This window comes from Sebastes fasciatus, chromosome 13, assembly GCF_043250625.1.
Source record: "Sebastes fasciatus isolate fSebFas1 chromosome 13, fSebFas1.pri, whole genome shotgun sequence".
NCBI lineage: Eukaryota > Metazoa > Chordata > Actinopteri > Perciformes > Sebastidae > Sebastes > Sebastes fasciatus.
In genome coordinates, this window is record NC_133807.1 from 17,387,451 (window position 1) to 17,406,592 (window position 19,142).

General features: G+C 39.9%; 1 protein-coding gene and 1 long non-coding RNA gene across 4 annotated transcripts in view; one reads left to right on the forward strand and one right to left on the reverse strand.

Moving 5' to 3' along the window:
- The window catches only part of LOC141780580 (uncharacterized), a 148,990-nt gene that overhangs the window by 101,965 nt on the left and 27,883 nt on the right, over positions 1-19,142 (reverse strand). The window contains exons 3-4 of one of the 2 annotated variants that reach the window (XR_012596703.1): positions 16,718-16,833; positions 14,595-15,212 (exon numbers count right to left, since the gene is read on the reverse strand). This is a non-coding gene — a long non-coding RNA (uncharacterized LOC141780580). Of the gene's footprint in view, positions 1-14,594; positions 15,213-16,717; positions 16,834-19,142 lie in introns of those variants that run through there. The other variant, XR_012596702.1, reaches the window with a different exon arrangement.
- grin2ca (glutamate receptor, ionotropic, N-methyl D-aspartate 2Ca) overlaps positions 1-19,142 on the forward strand; it is an 89,906-nt gene that overhangs the window by 44,198 nt on the left and 26,566 nt on the right. For both annotated transcript variants that reach the window (XM_074655852.1, XM_074655851.1), the window contains exons 3-5: positions 1,197-1,798; positions 9,043-9,157; positions 16,652-16,863. In XM_074655852.1, coding sequence (XP_074511953.1) covers positions 1,197-1,798; positions 9,043-9,157; positions 16,652-16,863 — 929 coding nt within the window. The remainder of the gene's footprint in view (positions 1-1,196; positions 1,799-9,042; positions 9,158-16,651; positions 16,864-19,142) is intronic.

Consider the following 19,142-nt stretch of genomic DNA (forward strand, 5'->3'; position numbering starts at 1 on the left):
TAAGCATAGTCACAGATGACCTATAAGTTTTGCTGATGGTTTGTTAAAAAGTTAGATATCATTCATTAGCATAAAGGAATAATATATATATTTTTTTTCTGTTTATCTGGCATTTAACACCTTTACTTTTTACTAACTTGATGTTAAAGAAACCACCTTTGAATAAGCGAACTACCCTTTGTGAATGAAAGCAAAATTCCAGCCATTCCACTCATTCCCCCAGAACCTCTTCAAGCTTTGTATAAGCTGGAAGAACAACTATATTTTTATTTATGTTTTAAGTCTTTGTGCCTGAAGGAATTCAGCATTTTTCCCACCAAATGAAAATGTAATAGAAAGGCAAAGTAAAGTACACCAGCCAGGTTTTCTTGTCTTTTCGTTTCGATGGTGATTCATTGATTTTATATGTTACAGAGAGCACCTTTAAAGGGTAACTCAATACTAAATCACAGGCAAAAAAACTGCTGCTGCGCCGTTTCCTCTTGGAATCTATCAGGCACCTTTTGGCCACTTCCTGATCAGTGATGTCACAGCAGGCGTTTTGTCATTTCACAACTGATTGTAGAAACTACAAGTCGGAGCTCAAGCTTTACACTTCACCCAAAGTGTTGTTTTAAAAGACTGGAGAACACTGTTTTAATGAAAATCTCAAGGGAGACGTATCACACGCCACAAGATGCTGTAATATATTTTTCCCTCCTCTCCACTTCTTTTAATAAAACCATCCTCGTTCCTCTCTCAAGGTCATTGCATTTGCAGAAAAGAAAGATGAAAACGCAGAGCCGGCGCTGGCCGCAGTGATAGTGCCATCCCTCTGAATTTGCAAGTATGGATGACGGCCAGTGTTTGCACGGCAAAAGTAAGACGTGAGTTTAAGTGATGAATGGGTCTGCGGCTCCTGGAAGAGCAAAATAAAGCAGAACCACTTAACTCCTGTCCAAGCGGTACTACAGACCCTACTAGTTGGGCAACTCACTTCTCTACGTGTGATTTGTCTGAGCACAAATCCTGTGTATCCTCACAGGAATAAAGAGGGTCCTTCAGAGATCGTACTGCACGTAATACAAATTGAATTAAGATGTGTTAATCTTGCTTGTTAGTCATGGGGCAAATGGCGTGCAGTCGTTTAACTAACCATAAAAGGTCTTGATACATTTTTCATCTCCTCACGATGATGTTTTTTCCTCTTCCTCCAGGGCGAGGGCTCCAACTTCCTCCAGCTGGGCTCCTCCATCGAGCAGCAGATCAACGGCATGTTCAAGGTGATGGAGGAGTACAACTGGGACAGCTTTGTGGTCATAACCAGCCTGTACCCGGGCTACGAAGCCTACGTGGATTACGTTAAGTCCTTCACCGACACCAGCTATTTCATATGGGACCTGCAGGACGTGCTGACCTTCGACATGTCCGCCGACGGCATGAACGACATCCGGGTGCGAAGGCTGCTGCAGCAGATCGATGCCCAGGTGCTGTTGGTGTACTGCTCCCACGAAGAGGCTCAGTACCTGTTCAGCATGGCCGAAGAGGCCGGACTGGTGGGGCCAGGCTACATCTGGATTATCCCCAGCCTGGCAGTGGGAAACCCAGACATCCTCCCACCTGACAGCTTCCCCGTGGGGCTCATCAGCATCATCACAGACCGGTGGAGGATGAGCCTGAGGAAGAGGGTGCGGGACGGAGTGGCCATCGTGGTGAAAGGCGTGCAGAGCTTTCGGAAACAGAGAGGCTTTGTTCCCGAGGGCCAGAGTGACTGTCACAACCCCGTCAAGCCATCTGCTACTAATGACACTCTGTTCAGGTAGGCTTTCTGCCTAATATCCACCGTTTTATAAGTGTATTTTATCAGATTTTATTTAGAAGCTTCATTGTTTCCTGTTGCTGTTAAAATTACTTCCATGTTTACATGTTGTCTTGATGAATTTAAGATTATGTTCATTTCCACAATACCAATTCCACACACTACTGTCAATTAAAACAACACTTCCTGCTAGGGCTGTCACAATAATTATCGACTTATCATACGATATATGAACATGACCTTGATCAGTTTTAGGTTATCGACTTATCATACGATGCATGGCAATTTAGAATATTTAAAAAAAATTTCAAATCCAATTCTGTCCGTCTGAATTTTCTTATGAATTAAAAGTTCATTGCTCTTTTATAGGGTGCATTATTATGCTATTATCATTATATCAGTGGCATAAAATAGTCTAAAAATCACAATAATATTGTTTAGCGCAATTATTTCTGGAAAAATATATCGTCCGATAAAAGTAATTATCAGGGCAGGCCTACTTCCTGCAAAGATGTTTCACAATAAAAGCCCTTAGGCAGCTCAAAAGGCACCATCGCTCTCTTTCTAATAAGCTTCACATATGAAAAAGAGCAGGAGGTGTTACACTTTACTGACAGTAACTTCAAAGAAACAGGAGTTTGACTTAGTGCTGTGGAAATTCACATTATGTTCAATTTACAATGTCAGCTATTATAGTAGACGTAATTCCACCCTGCTCAATATTTACCTAGCATTTTAAGCGACTGAACTTTATCTATATGGCTTGTCACGCTCCTGGTACACTTTCTTTACCACTATTTGAATACCACTGTTAATTCAAGGATTCATAGTACATTGCTTCTGTGGTATTCTTCAAAGTATTTACATTTCTTTGTAAATGCTTGTCTTTATAAAGGGTTTTCCATGTTCGGTGGCAGGGTTGGGCATTCATTTCTTGTACGGCACACACAGGAGCACAAACATGATGCATGTTAAAAGAAGAAAAGTAGAGTTAGTGGCCAGTTATGGTTCTTTTGGCAAAGCCTGAACTCACATTTAGAAAAATGGCCACCTGGGCCACATGAAGACAGCGTTCATAAATGACAACAGTGAGTTACAAAGTGGTGGCTCTTCCTACGGAGACAACTTTGCAGTGGCTTGCTGTTAATAGTGCTAACGGTGAACATGAGTTATGAACCCCTGTAGCTTTAGACTATCTCATGTATACTCTATGGTGTCTCGTTTGTTGTGTGCAAACATAAACTAGACACCAAGTATAATGCTTTCATGTTAAATTGAACCCCAGAGTATAATGAAAATGCACTCGATGTGACCAAATGTTGCTGCAACTGAGCAAGATGAGCCAAGTCCAACAAAAAGACAATCTTCAGGAGTAACACTTGTTTCATTTAGTGATGTGCAGATCCAATCTCAAAGATCGGTATCAGGGCCAATCGAGGCATTTTTTAACTGATCGGTATCGGCTATATTGAGCCATTAAGCCTGATCTGATTCTGAATTTTACGTCATCTGTAACACAGGTGTTTTTACTCGCAAAGCTTTCATGTACAGCAACGCAACCAATGCAGCCGCCGTCAACTCTCCAACTCTCCGCTGTGCGTCTCACTCTGCTGAGCTCCGAGTATGAGTCTCTGCCAGTATGAGACTTTATGTTATATAGGTCCCTAATTTGATTGCAATCGTTTCAATTCAGCTCAGTGTGAGAGTCTCTTGCGTTTTGCTGTCATGTATTGAGCATGGTGTTTTGCCGCGGACAGACGGCGGCAGGGAAGCGACGTTAACCACACTCAACACGCCACTGCAAGTGCAACAGAAGCACCACAAGCGAAAAGCCAATAAGAGTAATTAATTCATGTAACCCGCGCAAAAAATTTAAGAAATTCCCTCGAGAGAGTGACAATGCAAAAAGATTACATAGAGTTATTTTATACTTTATTTTGTAAGATAAAATTTAAAAACATTAAGAAACAGTTTGGATGCAGGCATTTTTTCCTTAATGCAATGCATTGCAGAGCTATTCAATTGTCAAGCATATACACTGTATTGATTTTAATAACGTTAATGTACTAGAAGTGTGCACTGTGCAGCTGTATTATGTGTTTTATCTTTTTTCTGAAGACCCACTTTTTAAAAAATGACAAACCATCGTGACCCAATTCACAATAGGCCTCATCTATAAATTATGAAAAGAACGAAATATATGTTTGATAAACAACAGCTTTGTATTATGCATGTTATTGGAAACATATACACGTTAAATACTTTATAAATGAGACCAAATAAATACATTTAGGCGGAGTTAACAGGCCCTCGTTTTTCTATTCTCTCATCAGTAAAACAAACGCAATGAGTACTAGCCTTTCATATTAGATTCAATGTTATAAGTAGGCTACAATTATCAGAACAATACGAACATTCAGGCTCCCTAATGTGGCTCAAAGGTGTACTCCAGATATACACCGATCAGCCATACCATTAAAACAGCATGGGCACCCTGACCGGTCTGCAGCTACGCAGCCCCATACGCAACAAACTGCGATGCACTGTGTGTTCTGACACCTTTCTATCGGAACCTGCATTAACTTTTTCAGCAATTTGAGCTACAGTAGCTCTTCTATTGGATCGGACAACACGGGCCAGCCTTCACTCCCCACGTGCATCAATGACCCTGTCACCGGTTCACCGGTTTTCTTTCCTTGGACCACTTTTGGTAGGTCCTGACCACTGCAGACCGGGAACATCCCACAAGAGCTGCAGTCTTGGAGATGCTCTGACCCAGTCGTCTAGCCATCACAATTTGGCCCTTGTCATAGTCGCTCACATCCTTACGCTTGCCCATTTTTCTTGCTTCCATCACAAATAATGTGTAATATATCCCATCCACTGCCAGATGCCATTGTACTGAGATAATCTATGTTATTCACTTTACCTCTCAATGGTCTTAATGTTATGGCTGATCGGTGTAAATCTTAAATAAAAGACGATGGAAGAAATCGATTTGGCGACTCTAATAAAATCTGTGACCCACCTGTTGGTCCCGACCCAGTCTTTGAAAATGACCGATCTAAGAAAATAGAAGTATCGAATCGGGACTCGGTATAAGCAGATACTCAATATTAAATGACTTGGTTCGGGATCAGGGGTGAAATATGAAAAAACATTATCGGCACATACCTAATTTAATTTTTAAAAGATTCTGTGAAAAGTCCTTTTACTTAAACAAGTAAAATAGGTCACTGCTCCCCAGATAACTCTATTCATGCAAGTATTTTCTGATCTATGGTTAGGCTTAGATCATTAAAACCACTTGGTTGAGAATAAGGAAAGTTTGCCCAACTATGCTCTCCAACCTCCGGCGACATGCCTTTCCTTCTTAGAGAGGACAGACACAAGGTGCACAGCCACAAGAGGTCACTTCTCAGGAAACGTAATCGTAGATTGTTGTAAGTGTTTCAACAAACAACCAATGCTGGGAATGACTATTCTCATTAATTCCTGGTATATCAGACTTACATCTATGGGATCTAGCAAAATCAGGCCAAAAGTTGTTTATTTATTCAAGACTTCCCATCTGTTTGGTGTTTTATAGCGACTGTCACACTTTCCCAAACTGTGTCCTCTGTCCCGCTGCCATCTTTCTCCTCGTGTCCTCAGCACTGAGCGCCCCCCCTACTGTATCTCTCTCGGAGATGCTAATAAAGCCCTGGGTGTTTGGTGACGATGGATAAGGGCGTGGCTACTCATTTAAAACCATGCCCCAAAAGAGCAATCTGACGCCATCTGTGCCGCGGAACACACGCAGCAAATCCTATTTTGTTAGAAAAATGTTTTAATCAGCAAAGGGAAGAGCCAAACTGCTCCAGCATCAGCTTTTGGCTCATATATTATGAACCAAGGTCATTCAGGGAGATTGGAAGTGTGTCGTGTGTGAATGTGTGTTGTTGTAGATGGTCACAGAGGGGCCGCTAACGGGACAGGAGCATCGTCACTCACTTCTGTTGCATTATGAAACACCACTCTCTCCCTCTGATGTCAGAAGTGATTTTTCTTTTGGAGTCTTCAGAGCCGTAGGGGAGACAACTTTTCCTTTTATAAACCCAAACCGTCCATGAAAAAGTGGAAATAGTGAACATTATCTCAGGCTTTGATACTGTACGACCCCCTCCTTTTAGACTTTTTTCTAAACCCGGCAGGCACGATTTGAGCAGCAGCGGCTCTCTTCAGTAACGTGAAGGTCGGCGAGATAGAACAAAGCACTTTCCATTAACTTTATAGTCAGTCATTTCTTCTTATTTCAGCCAGATCAAACATTAACATCCCCCGCGGTTCTCAGATTTGTCCTCACTTGATTGGGGATTTCTTTTTTTCAAACGAGCTTTTGATAATGAGTCGGCTCACCTGTTAATGGGATTATTGCAGATTACCAGATTAAATAGGCTTTTCACACAGACAGAGCTGAAGGCGATTCTCCTCCCAGCAGGCTTTCATCACCTCTGCTGGAGTGTCGGGTGAGGTGAGAGCGCAGCGCCGCAGGTCTAATATAACAGGATGTGAGTGATGACACAATGGAATTAAAAGGAGAGAGACGTTTTCTTCACAGTACAGAAGCTGTCGGGGAAAGTGCGTGTCTCTTTTGTGTCAAAGCAGCTTTCTGTTCAATGACGAGGCCTTTGTGACATTATCCAATCAGTCTACAATGGTTCCATACAACTGAGACAGTTTCTTACAACACATAAGGAACAGGAAAATATGAAAAAAGCCTCCTCCAACACAACAGTTCCTTAGAGAATTGCAAATTGAGGTTAGAAAAGTAGTCCATGGGTGCTGGTCAGAACATTTTGTTTTATTTACTGGTGTCCAGGTTGTGCGGCGAGCAGCAACACACTCACCTAGGAGGGTCTGGGGGACTTTTTTTTATTAAATTGTGCAATTTCGTGATTCATTTTATCCCTGGCAGAGGCACCAATTTATGCATGAAAAGTATAAAATAATGTGCCGTATGTATCTGAATAGCATTCAAAAAGTATGCTACTATTAAGTAAGGCTGCACCATTATGGCCAAAATTATAATAACGGTTATTTTGATCAATATTGAAATCACGATTATTTATCCAGATTATTCATTGATTTTATGATATAATTATGACATTACAACATATTTTCATTGCACTTTCACATTAAAATAAACAGAGCACTGCTTTTGCTTCCAAACTGTACAAATTAGGGCTGCAGGATGTTGGAAAAAAACTGCAATTGCAATATTTTTTTTTTCTGCTATATATATTGCAATATGCAAAAATACAGGAATATTTACCCTATACCCTTTTCCTAGCTACATTTTAAAGTTAAATGCTTCAATCTGGTGCACATTCTAACATCTTAATTATTCTGGTGTTATTTTTACTGCTTATTTGCACCAACGAACCAATGCAAATTCCTAGTGTATACCTGGCAATAAACAAAGATTCTGATTTGAGAGCAAAATTAGCAATATTAAGAGGCTAGATAAACAATTTTATGCTCTCATTTTAATCATAAACACATAGATAATATCTACAACCAAAAGTGAAGCCAAAACATCTCGATCACCAGCTGGAGGCTGGCTGTTAGTTTAGGAAGCGCTTGATTTGATATACAGCAGTTTTCTTTGAGCAGAACGCACATTTTAAACGTCAATAATGCGCACAATCATGTTCATTTAATTGTGGGAAGCCAAAATCGTGATCGCGATCAATATTCGATTAATTGTGCAGCCTTACTATTAGGCTTGTCAGCATACAGTTTAAAGTTTCCAGGCGGCACTTGTGAACTTTTGTTCCACATTACACTTACTATCTTTTTTTTGCGTTAGCGGTAAAAATATACAGACTACGACAGAGGCGTCTGGCTCCACACATTATCATCTGGTAAAAACGATCTGGTTTGTTTGTATTTCTATAAACCAATCACAATCATCTTCTGCGGTGCTAAGCACAGGATGCAGCTACGGTCCCCTTGCAAAATAGATCGAGCAGATGGCAAAAGAGGGATGGAGGAGAATGCCGGCTTAAATAGGCAGCCAAAGGCAGGCTGATACCCGCAGTCTACATCCGGTGAGTCAGACTATTAGAAAATGCATAATTAATTTTCTTCTCGATGACCCCAAACGGTACCTCAGGTATAAAAGGAGAAATGGGAGGGTGAAATGAACACATACATCGGTAGATTCCTGGAGGGACGTTTGCAGGGAGGTGACTAATGATGACTAATTCTAATATTTGGGAGTTCAAATGTTCAAAGTTCAAATCTCATAACAGGATACTACTAATACTTGTATTTGACAAATTTTAATTTTGACCCGATAGATTTAAAAGTCATCCTGAGGGGAACATGAATGTGTGAACCAAATTTCACAGCAAACCAGCCAATGGTTGTTGAGATATTTCAATATGAACTGAAAAGTCAACGTCACGGTGGCGCTAGAGGAAACGTCAGGGGCTCAGCAAAGTCAGTAGGATACATCTGCTGGAGAACATGAATGTCTGTATAAAATTGGATCGACATTGCCATTCCTAGAGCCATTCCTAGAGCCATGAAACTTTTGGCTTTTAACTGTTTTGTAACGCCGCTCCACTTGAAAAAGTTCCAGCTTCTCAATTGTGAGGATTTGCTGCTTTTCTTTGTCTATGTGACGGGATTGTGTATTGGCAAGAATCCGATACGCATCATGATACACGATTCAATATATTGTGATATACTGCAATACTGTAAGCAAAGTCATATACTGCGATTTTTTTAAAATATAATTTTAGGAAAACATAGTATAAAGAACACACCACCAAATATTTGTGTTGTTGTTTTTAATGCAATCACAACAGTGGGATCTGCCTTGTATTTATCACAATCCCTGTAACATTCAGCACTACTTTATGTGCAATCTGAACCACTGTCTGCTACAAATCTTTGCATCACAAAACATAATATCGAGACACTCAAGTGTATCAATCTTACACACCTACTATGTGATAGGAAGCTAAATATGTTTGTGTTTTTGCACTGTTGTTGGTCATACAAAAGACGCATTTTTTCACCTTAGGCTTTAGGACATCATGATGGGCATTTTTCAATGTTTTTATCAGAACTTACATAAATTCAGTATATCCATCACACAGTATAGAAGGGTTTGATTACAGGAAACTGCAAATTATGTTTTTTCAAGTTGAAGTCACTCATCATCTTACTCTTTGGGTTTTGATTCTCTACAGGCACATGTTGAATGTAACCTGGGAACACAATGACTTCTCCTTCAACAGTAACGGTTACCTGGTGAATCCAGCCATGATAATTATCACTCTGGACCGAGAGAGACTGTGGGACAAGGTGAGCTTTTCACAACATGGTGACACACATTTCACTTCAGAAAATCCAGAGTTTTTTTGTGTGCACGCTGAATATATTTCTCTGTTATTGTTACGGAATGCACAAACACCATTATGTAACTCGTAGAATAAGAAAACAGAAGAGCTGTGTTGCAGTTGCATTGTGTCTTTGTCTGCATGCTAAAGGCAAAGTGATTTCATACATCACTGGTCTCTTTGTAAAGACCAGTTAGAGGAGGCGGAGCTCCGCTGATACCAATAAACTCCTTAATGAAGGATTGTTTCCTGATCACATACACAGCACTACATTTCACACACACCTCCGCCACTTACTCCTACCCTCCATCTCTTCAAAAAGATATTAAAAGAAAGCCCACGCACACACATTTATCTGGTAACTTTGCTGCAGCGTGCCGCCTCATTGACTTGTTTGGAGATTGGAAACATTAATTTAACCACAGGGGGCGCGTGCGATGTGGACATCAGACTGGAGGGAGTTGACTTCCTCCACTGGTTGATTAGAAGGTGTTTAGTTAAACATCACGCTCAAAGTAAACAGCCGCAAGGGTCTCAAAGCTAATTATGTTAGATTTATGTTTTTGGGTGCTACTTCAGATTCATTTCCAATATATTGTATATAAAACTCTGAGCTAATGGGAAGCTATTTGGTTATGGAAGCAGACAGAAATCATTTAGTGTATGATTTAATACAGCAGCTGGTCCAATGATATAGATATTTGTTAGAAAAAATAATGTCTGGGCATTGTGGTGTATTTATTTGCAGTCAATGTTATGTCGGTCTGTCAAGTTATTGTGAGATATTATTGCTGATTCAGACGGATTTGAAAAGAGATTGTCATGTAATCTACATTAACAGTTCCTTTGGAATAAACAGAAGAATAACTGGCAACCACCATTGTTGAACACAGTGCCACTACAGTTACGGTTTTAAAAGGGAATTTCCAGTAAAAAAAAAAAGAGTAGTTTGGTGTGTTTCCTGTTAACACATCCTGCCTTTCAGTAATACAACATTCACTCTCCTCAGTAAACCCAGTTGTCATTCCTAAACTCTGCTGTTTCAACAAAGCCACTCACCATACTGTTGTTTTTTGCCAACTATTCTCTCCACTGAAGAGCACTGTGATCTTTCAGAAGCTGGATTCACTCAACTGTTCACCTAAATATTGGCCATAGTCTGGGTTTAGCCTGAGACGAGCATCTTAAACATCAGACAATGTTAATGAAACAATATTCCTTTAGAAAACCTTAGGATTAGGGACGCTAATTACCATTAACCGACAAGATTAGTGCCTTGCATGCAGGGGTGTTGTGGTTGAAGTGCCTAACAAGACGCCCAGCTGCAACGACAACCTGATACACAAACGGGTTAAATCCATCATTTACTGCCAGCCGCAGGGCACAGTATGAGCAAATCCACTACTGATGAGGATACTGGAGCTAAATATATGATTCTGCACATGCCTGCGGGTTGCCAAAAGAGTAATTAGGTCATTTGACCATGTATCAGTCTTCCATACGATCGTTTCATTTTCACTGACAAAAATCGCATTACATTATTATACATTTATCATAATCATATCATCGTTTCTGTTTTCAAAGGTTACTTTTTATTTAATCTTTCCATGACAAATGTTGATGAAATCATTATTCAATCCATAAAAATATCACAAAAATAGTATCACAAGTTCCCAGAGCCCTGAGACAAACCGTTTTGTCCGATCAACAGTCCAAAAGCCAAAGATGTTCAGTTTACAATGATATACGTAAAACATAGAAAAGCAGCAAACCCAACATTTAAAAAGCTTGAACCACTCATCTAAAAACTAATAATTTCAGGTGTAACTGTGTCTCAAATTTGAAATTTAGGGATTTTGGGGCGCTGATGGACTCAAGAGGTGCTGTGTCCGTCTCCCGGTCTACCAATCTTATTCATTTCATATCTATCAGATGAAAAATAGGACATTGATTTTTTTCTGCCAACAATTCTGCACTGCACTTCTGGAGAATGCAGTGCATAAAACAGCCTAAACTGTGTGGCATCAACAATTGAGACAATCTTTAATAAATGAATCAACTAATAAATGAATGAGCAGATTGCAGAGAGCAGGTACCAAAATACTGATCACCAAAAGTAAAACTTTTCCTTCTCCTTTCTGTTGTATTCCTGATGAGCCTCAGCTTGGTCTTTCACTTTTCTCAGGGCCTCCTGTCCTGCTGTTGGACGACATACATATTGAAGGGCATTGTTCTCCCCCTGCAACACTCTCAGTAGATTAGGCAGGTTTCTAACCATCTTAATATCCTCGTCCTCTGTGCCATCAAAGACAAACAGGACAGTTGGCTCTGGAAACACCGTAGAAGTGTTACACGGTCTCCTCCAACTTTATGAAATGAGTACAGACTCTAAAGGACTGAAATCAAAATGAATTCAGTGACAGTAAGATGGATTGGATTCATCACTGTCCTATGAAAAGGTTTACTTATACAGTCAAACAATTTGGTTGACATTAGTCATGCAATACCAGACAACTGGAGATCTCCGCCTACGGGGGCGCCATGTGGGGATAACGCAATGTTATTGGTTGATATTAATCGCGATCACGATTTTGGCTTCCCACAATTAAATTAACATGATCGACTGCAATATTGGGGTTTAAAATGCTCCGCTCATAGAAAAGTCTGCTAAATAAATAAAGCGCTTCCCAAACTAACAGCTAGAGATGAACAGTCAATCAGCAGCCAATCGAAGCGGGACGGTTTTCAGTAGTCTCAAATTTTAGATTGTTTTCCAGTCACACATACATGTGCAGACGCCACATGATGGTTTTACATTGGCAAACAGTGGCACAGTCAGTAACGTAACACAACATGTCGTCGGTGTGGAAGTTCTTCAACGTGAGTGAAGAAGGCATAAAGCTGAAATTTATCACAACTGTAAGTCCAAAATAAGCCGTGAAGGAACAACCTTAAAACAACCTTGGAACAACTAACTTAATCAGATAGTTATTATGTTACTACTGAGAGACTTGAGTTGGGACCTGAACCCAGAGTTGAAGGTAAATGTGTCCTCTCATTCACCCTGACTCCAGCACTCATTTCCACCATGCTGACCTTTACATAAACCTTTTTTGGGAGGAAAAAACTGTTTTTCTCACTCCTTCAGAGCACAACATTGTCCTCATTCCAGAAAAAAAATTCGGTGTCAGGTGATTCTTTTTCTGTGCTTAACTTTCTGTTGCCTCTGGCGTCTTTTCTCTGAGAGCTGAAAATCAATTCCATCTTTTGATTGCCTTTTTGCCAGCCTTCTTATTGTTCACGTTTACAGGGCAGCCTCTCTGTTACGTTCATATACTCTATCACCTATACACTCTATAGACCGATACCTCGCATTACATTCCTCACCTTTTGTATTTATTAAACTTAAATCACTGCAACGCTCTTATCTAATGCAGTTGCTGTAATTTGCTACTTCCCGAGAGTCATTATTCAGCCGGTTCTCCGACTTCCTCCTGGATCTAAAAGTCAAGGTAACTTGGGAAGATGGAGGCAGAGCATGACAAAAGAGAGTTACGACAGAGAGAAGGAGACCAGGAGGAGGATGGGGAGCGTTCCTGTCATTGCTGTTATCTGGCAGGGTGATATGCGGGACTGAAAAGCTGCTGTTTTCTGGCTGTATATCTGTGACACGCATAAACCCTGAAATTACAGTCTCGCCGGTTGGTTTGTAAGCCAACAAAAAAAAATCTAATTGAAGTATTTTCCCAATGGATTTTTTTGTAACATACTTTGCTACTGGAGTGACAGTCATTGTATATTTAATTTTCCAAACAGATCATTTGAATAATGTTTTCCTCTTCCTGTCATGACATCACTTTTTAATGTGCTGCATAAAGCGAGACACGATTTTTGGGGGGTGTTTTTTTTCAAAATGAATGAACAATGAAGATGTTCACAGTCTGAGCAGCCGCAGGGACGTGAAGCTTTTCATCTCAGTATATTTTCCTTGAATTTGAAATTCTGATTGACTTGACTAAAAGCCCATGAGTGGAGCGATAGTGGGATCAATATGACTGGCAGGAGAGAGGAACAACTGAAAAGTCCAGAGAGAATTGGGATATTTGCACTCCCCCTCCCTCTCCCTCCACCCCCACCACTTTCAGTTTTTTCATTTCATTGTGACAAGCTGTACTGACTGGTGTGATCAGACAGGATTGTCCCCCTTCCTGCATAAACAGCAGAGATTATGTGGGAGATAAAACATTTTGTCCAGAGTACTGACACTTTTTTTAGCCCTCCGGGAAAGAAGGTTTGTGAAATAAACAGACCAAGGTTTAAATGTTAGTCTGCTCACATTTGCACCATCGACCTCACCACCAGAAGTAAATTCTGAGTGCAATCGATCCATCTACAGAAAAGGAGAATAAGAGGCAGAATCTGCTCTTCTCATCTCTTATTCCTCCCCTGTAACTGGGACACAACCATTCCCACATGGTAAACTGTGCAGATTAAGCTTCCTGTCAAGACCATAGGTTATTTTATGGGAGTAACTTATCTGATACCGGTTTATTGATTTATTAGAACGGAAAAATATTTATATTCTACAGATGATATTGGAAGAGATTTATTGTATTCTCAGTAACTGGAAATAAGCTAAAGTACAGCAAGTCTTTTAGAGTATAGGGACGATTGGTTTTAACCTGGTCTTACAGGAAGGCGTATAAATAGCACGACATTACAAGGTGATTAAACGTGTCATGAGGACACATTTTAGGCCTTTCAAGCATCATTTGTATGCCGCGTAACAAAACTATGGTACCGTCCGCAGTTACGTTAAGGAAACAAAACCACTTAGGATTAGGAAAAATGTCATGGTTGGGCTTAAAATAAGTACTTAAACTAAGCAAAATACGTACGGGAAACAACATAACAAAAGTACGAAAGACATATCACAAAAAAACACGTGACAAATGTCACTAACTTACAAAACAAAACTTCAGTCTCAAACATCAATCTCCTGGTCAAAAGTCGTGTGTTTGTTTGACCCATCCACTTACCACCACCGACCTACCCGCCCGCCGTAAACGATCTTTCTCACTTTTTATTCTGCGTCACTAGCTTTGATCGTAGCATATTTACGTGGAGCGTTTACATTGGAGTCGGTACAGATTACAAGACAAATGACACAAACGTAAAAAAGGCGTTCTTATTGCATGCTAAATACCTTGCGCATTATAGTGGCATTCATACACCATTTCGTGCGAACGGGCTGGCAGATTACAATAATTCACTTTTGTCACTTTACAATACATTTCTTTGACCTACTTGGGTTCAGGTTTCTGCCTGAATTATAAATTAATAGATACATTTAAAAAAATGTACAGTATGTGGACGCCCCTGTCCATTATTACTACTGTACTTTGGGAGCTCTTTCCATTGTTTGGTTCAAGGCCTTTTACTTCCAATTAAGAGGAATCTTAATCTATAGATTGAATGATATTTTGACAGTTTGCTTCAGACTTTGCGTCAACAGTTTGGTGAAGACCCTTTCCTGTTTCAACAATGCAAAGCCAGGTCCCTACATAAATGTTTTTCCAAATTTGATATGGAAGACCTCGATTCTGACCTGAACCCCATTCAACACTCTTTAGGATGAACTGAAACACAGACCAGCATCCAGACCTCAACATCAGCCTCACTAACACTCTCCTGCTGAATGAGAGCAAATCTCTGTAGCCAGGTTCCACAATCTTGTGAAAAGCCTTCCCAGACGAGTGGAGGCTGTTATAGCAGCAGATTAATGCCAATGGTTTAAGAATAACATGTTCAACAAGCACATACAGGTGTCATGATGGGTCTCGTATCAATAGATGTGTTTCCATTCAATTGTCAAATGAACTATTGAAATGTCTCAAAAAAGAAAATGTGAATTAGGCGCGTTTCCATCAACTGGTTTGGAGTGAATAAACAGAAGTTGGCGCTATAGGCTACGCATGGCTGTAATCCTCCAGTAAAGTAGAGGTTGGCCATCTAACCATCTACGAGAGAAAAATAAAGAGAGGTCTTCAGGAATTAGTTTGTAAATGTGTTTCCATATCCTATTTAGTGCATTAACTCTTATTTTGCAAAGGCAAAAACCATCTCAAGTGAGCGTAAATGTGCAATTGAGGACATTTTATCAAATGTTGCCGTTTTCATACAGCTTTTCTAATGCGATACTTCAAAATATGTGATTGGAAACATGGCTATTGTCACAGTTTTACACCAGAAATAATCAAAGTGTAAAAATTTCCTTGAGACTCCAAACATGACTTTCATTAATTGTATGTGGTCTTAAAGTATGTGCAATAAATAAAGCAGGAAAAGAAAAGTTGAAAATAGAAAATTCAATCTAAAGTGGACATAAAAATAAAGTAATTACACGCACTTGCTGGAAACAAATATGTTAATTTTGTTTAGTTTTATTTCCACCGTAAAATGAATAATCAATTACATTATGTTAATGTATAATTAATTTATTATGTTTTTATTCATAGTTGATTATTCAATTATTTTTGTTAATTACTGCCTTGTAAATGGAAATCCCTGACTATTTTTTTATGGATAATTAATCTTAGAAATATCATTTCAGCCTTTACTAGTTACAGCGTCTGGCCTCTGCAAAGCATGTGATAAAACTCTTTAAATAAAATGCAGTTAAGCGATACTCATATCAAATCATCTGAACTGTGGAGTGTTTTGATGATAAATCACTTCAATCTAATCATCCCCTGCAACATGACAACATGTTAAAAACCGACCGTAGCTCCTTCTCATTACTGTGTCTGGATGCTTGGCAGCCAAAGCAGCATTTAATAGCCCCATCTGATTCAGCGTTAAGTTAACAATTGGTGGGATGAGTTGGTGTTTTAGCTAATTGGAGTTCAATTGGTCCTCTGCGACCTTTATTCCTTCATTTCCCAGCATGATTGAAACAGTGAGAGTCAGAGGGGCACATTTGTGGAACATGGTCCTAAACAGGTCACGGCTTCTTCAAATAAATGTTTAATTTCAGATCTTGATTATGTATTCGGCTTGCTTGAACGCTCATTTCCCCACAACATCCAATTTAATTAGCTAACTGGTAATATAGCAGAGGGTGGAATTGCTTTTGTTGCATGAGATGTGTAATTGCGATCTCTACACCCCCAGTCACCCAAAAATCAATTTCCTCTAAACTGTGTATGAACTAAAACCCTCCTCGCTGCACCCGGTCCAGATGCACAAATCACAAGGATGTGCGATAACAAGGTATAGAGTTAGAGAATTGGGAACAACTGTATTAAGATTGGAGGTTGAGATAGACAGTGTTATGCAGTTGTGTCCCCACTAGTTTCATTGGAGATATATGATAGGCAATATGGCCGTATGGTAACCATCTGGCAGAGATTTTTCACTGGCTCGCGTTGATTCACCCATTCTCTCTCAACGCCTTCAGGTGGGGACGTTCGAGATGGGGATCCTGCAGATGAGATACCCCGTGTGGCCGCGGTACGGCTCCTACCTTGAGCCGGTGTCCGATTACAGGCATCTGACGGTGGCCACGCTGGAGGAGAGGCCTTTCGTCATTGTGGAGGCAGTGGACCCCCAGACTGGAACATGTGTCAGCAACACCGTACCCTGCCGACGACAGTCCAACAAGACGGAGACGTAAGTGATGCTGCTGCTCAACAACACTGAATAGTCTCATATCAAGATAACAAGCAAGAAGAGCACATAGACATTCAGAACTTAAAGGGTCAGTTCACCTAAAATTAGGGTTTTTTTGGTAGCATTTTGTCAAATCAACTGAATTCGCTTATTGACCTGAATAATTGTGTGTTCCCATCAAATGTGATTAGGTTAAGCTGACGAACTGTAAACTACATGTAGAATTACCGCCTCAATGGGAACCAATCAAGTTGCAGTTTACATCCATGTCTGTCCAAAATGTCATCGCTACATCACTTTATCCATTGAGACATTAGTGTGAAATTGTCATAGTTAGCATACTGTATACATTTTTGAGTTATAGCCAAAAATGTATTTTGTGAGGTTACAGTGACCTCTGACCACCAAATCATAATCAGTTCTTCCTTGAGTACAAGTGGACGTTTGTGCCAAATTTGAAGAAATTCCCTCCAGGCGTTCCTGAGATATCGCTTTCACAAGAATGGTACGTACGGACAGACAACCCGAAAACATAATGGGTCCGGCCACAACTGTCATCAGCACGCAAGCATAAAAATAGCTGTAGTCTAATTACTTTGATTATTTTTTAGAAGATATTTGCTCCAAATACTGGAGGTCCTGATTAGGGATCAACTGATTATCGCCCTGGCCAATTGACCTACTGTATGTAACGCGGACCTTCCACGTTGGACCCGTTCTTATGAGTCAGCCGTCACTCTGTTTGTTACTGTTAGTAGAGAATCCAGTCTGTTGTTAACACACTTCACTGATGAACCAGAGAATTGTAGAATAACATTGGGCAAAAAACTGGGGCAACACTGACAAATGATCCCTGGAATGAATCCCAAAAATAAAAAGCTAGTACCTGAGTGTTTTTTACCCTGCTAATAAAATGAGCAAGAGGAGATTTCATAAAACATCTGTCATCCTTGGATCTTATATAGTCTTTTTTGTCCCATGGAGGGAAAGCAATTTCAGGAATTTTATCGACCTAGAACCAGATTTTGGTTAAAAACCAAACCATACGCTCGATTGGAGAAAATGCATGTTTAATCGGAACGACAGAACTTTGAAGATCCCAAAGTCATTGAATATATATATCAGATATGTCAGACTGAAATTAGGGGAAATGTATATAAAAGACAAGTCACCTAAAATATAGGGCTGCACGATTATGGCCAAAATGATAATCACAATTATTTTGATCAATATTGATATCACGATTATTCATTGATTTTAGCCACAACATATTTGATTGCATTTTCACATTAAAATAAACAGAGCACTGTTTTGACTTCCACGCTGTGCTCATTCCTGCTAATGTACAAGTTACGGCTGCACAATGTTGGAAAAAACTGACATTGCAATATGAAAAAATACAGGAATATTTACGCTAGATTATTAGCTACATTTAGAGTATAATGCTTCAATCTGGTGCACTTTGACAGCAAAATTAGCAACGATAAGAGCTGGATCTTCAATTTTATGCTCTTAATTTAATCATAAACACATTAGTTGTATAGATCATTTCTATACCCTAAAGTGAAACGTTCTGCTCATAGAAAATGCTGCTGCATATCAAATCAAGCGCATCCTAAACTGACAGCCACCAGCCGGTGATCGAGATGTTTTGGCTTCACTTTTGGGTATAGAGATTATCTATACAACCAATGTGTTTGGTTTTTTTAGAACGTCAATATCGCAGGTGATCATGTTCATGTTATTGTGGGAAGCCAAAATTGTGATCACGATTAATATTCAATTTATTATGCAGCCCTACAAGATAGTGATGCCCTACTGCATCACTATCATCAAATAATTTGATGTAACCAAACCATCTTAAGTCAAAGACACCATATCCTGCAAACCCATGTTATATCAGTATACAGTCCCACATGCACTCTCACATGTTAACATGCCATCTTAATTGATTTGGTATCTAACTTGAGAGCGCCATTAGGTTTGAGATTAAGAGGCTCTTCCCCTGCCATTAGCCCAGGCATGACTTCTTATCACTCAATGAGGTGAGATACTCATTAGGCTGCTCGGCCAGAGTGTAATATCCCAGGGATCACCCTGTGACCCAATCAGGGAAATATATGTGCTGCATGGTGGGGTATCAATTAGATGGGACGATTAGGCCATGTCATCAATCCTGAACACCTAGAGACTGATATTGGTGTTCATTAGTGGGGGAGAGGAGCGCCGGCCATTATCCATTACTGACAATAGTGTTAACGAGATGAGGGGGAACGCAA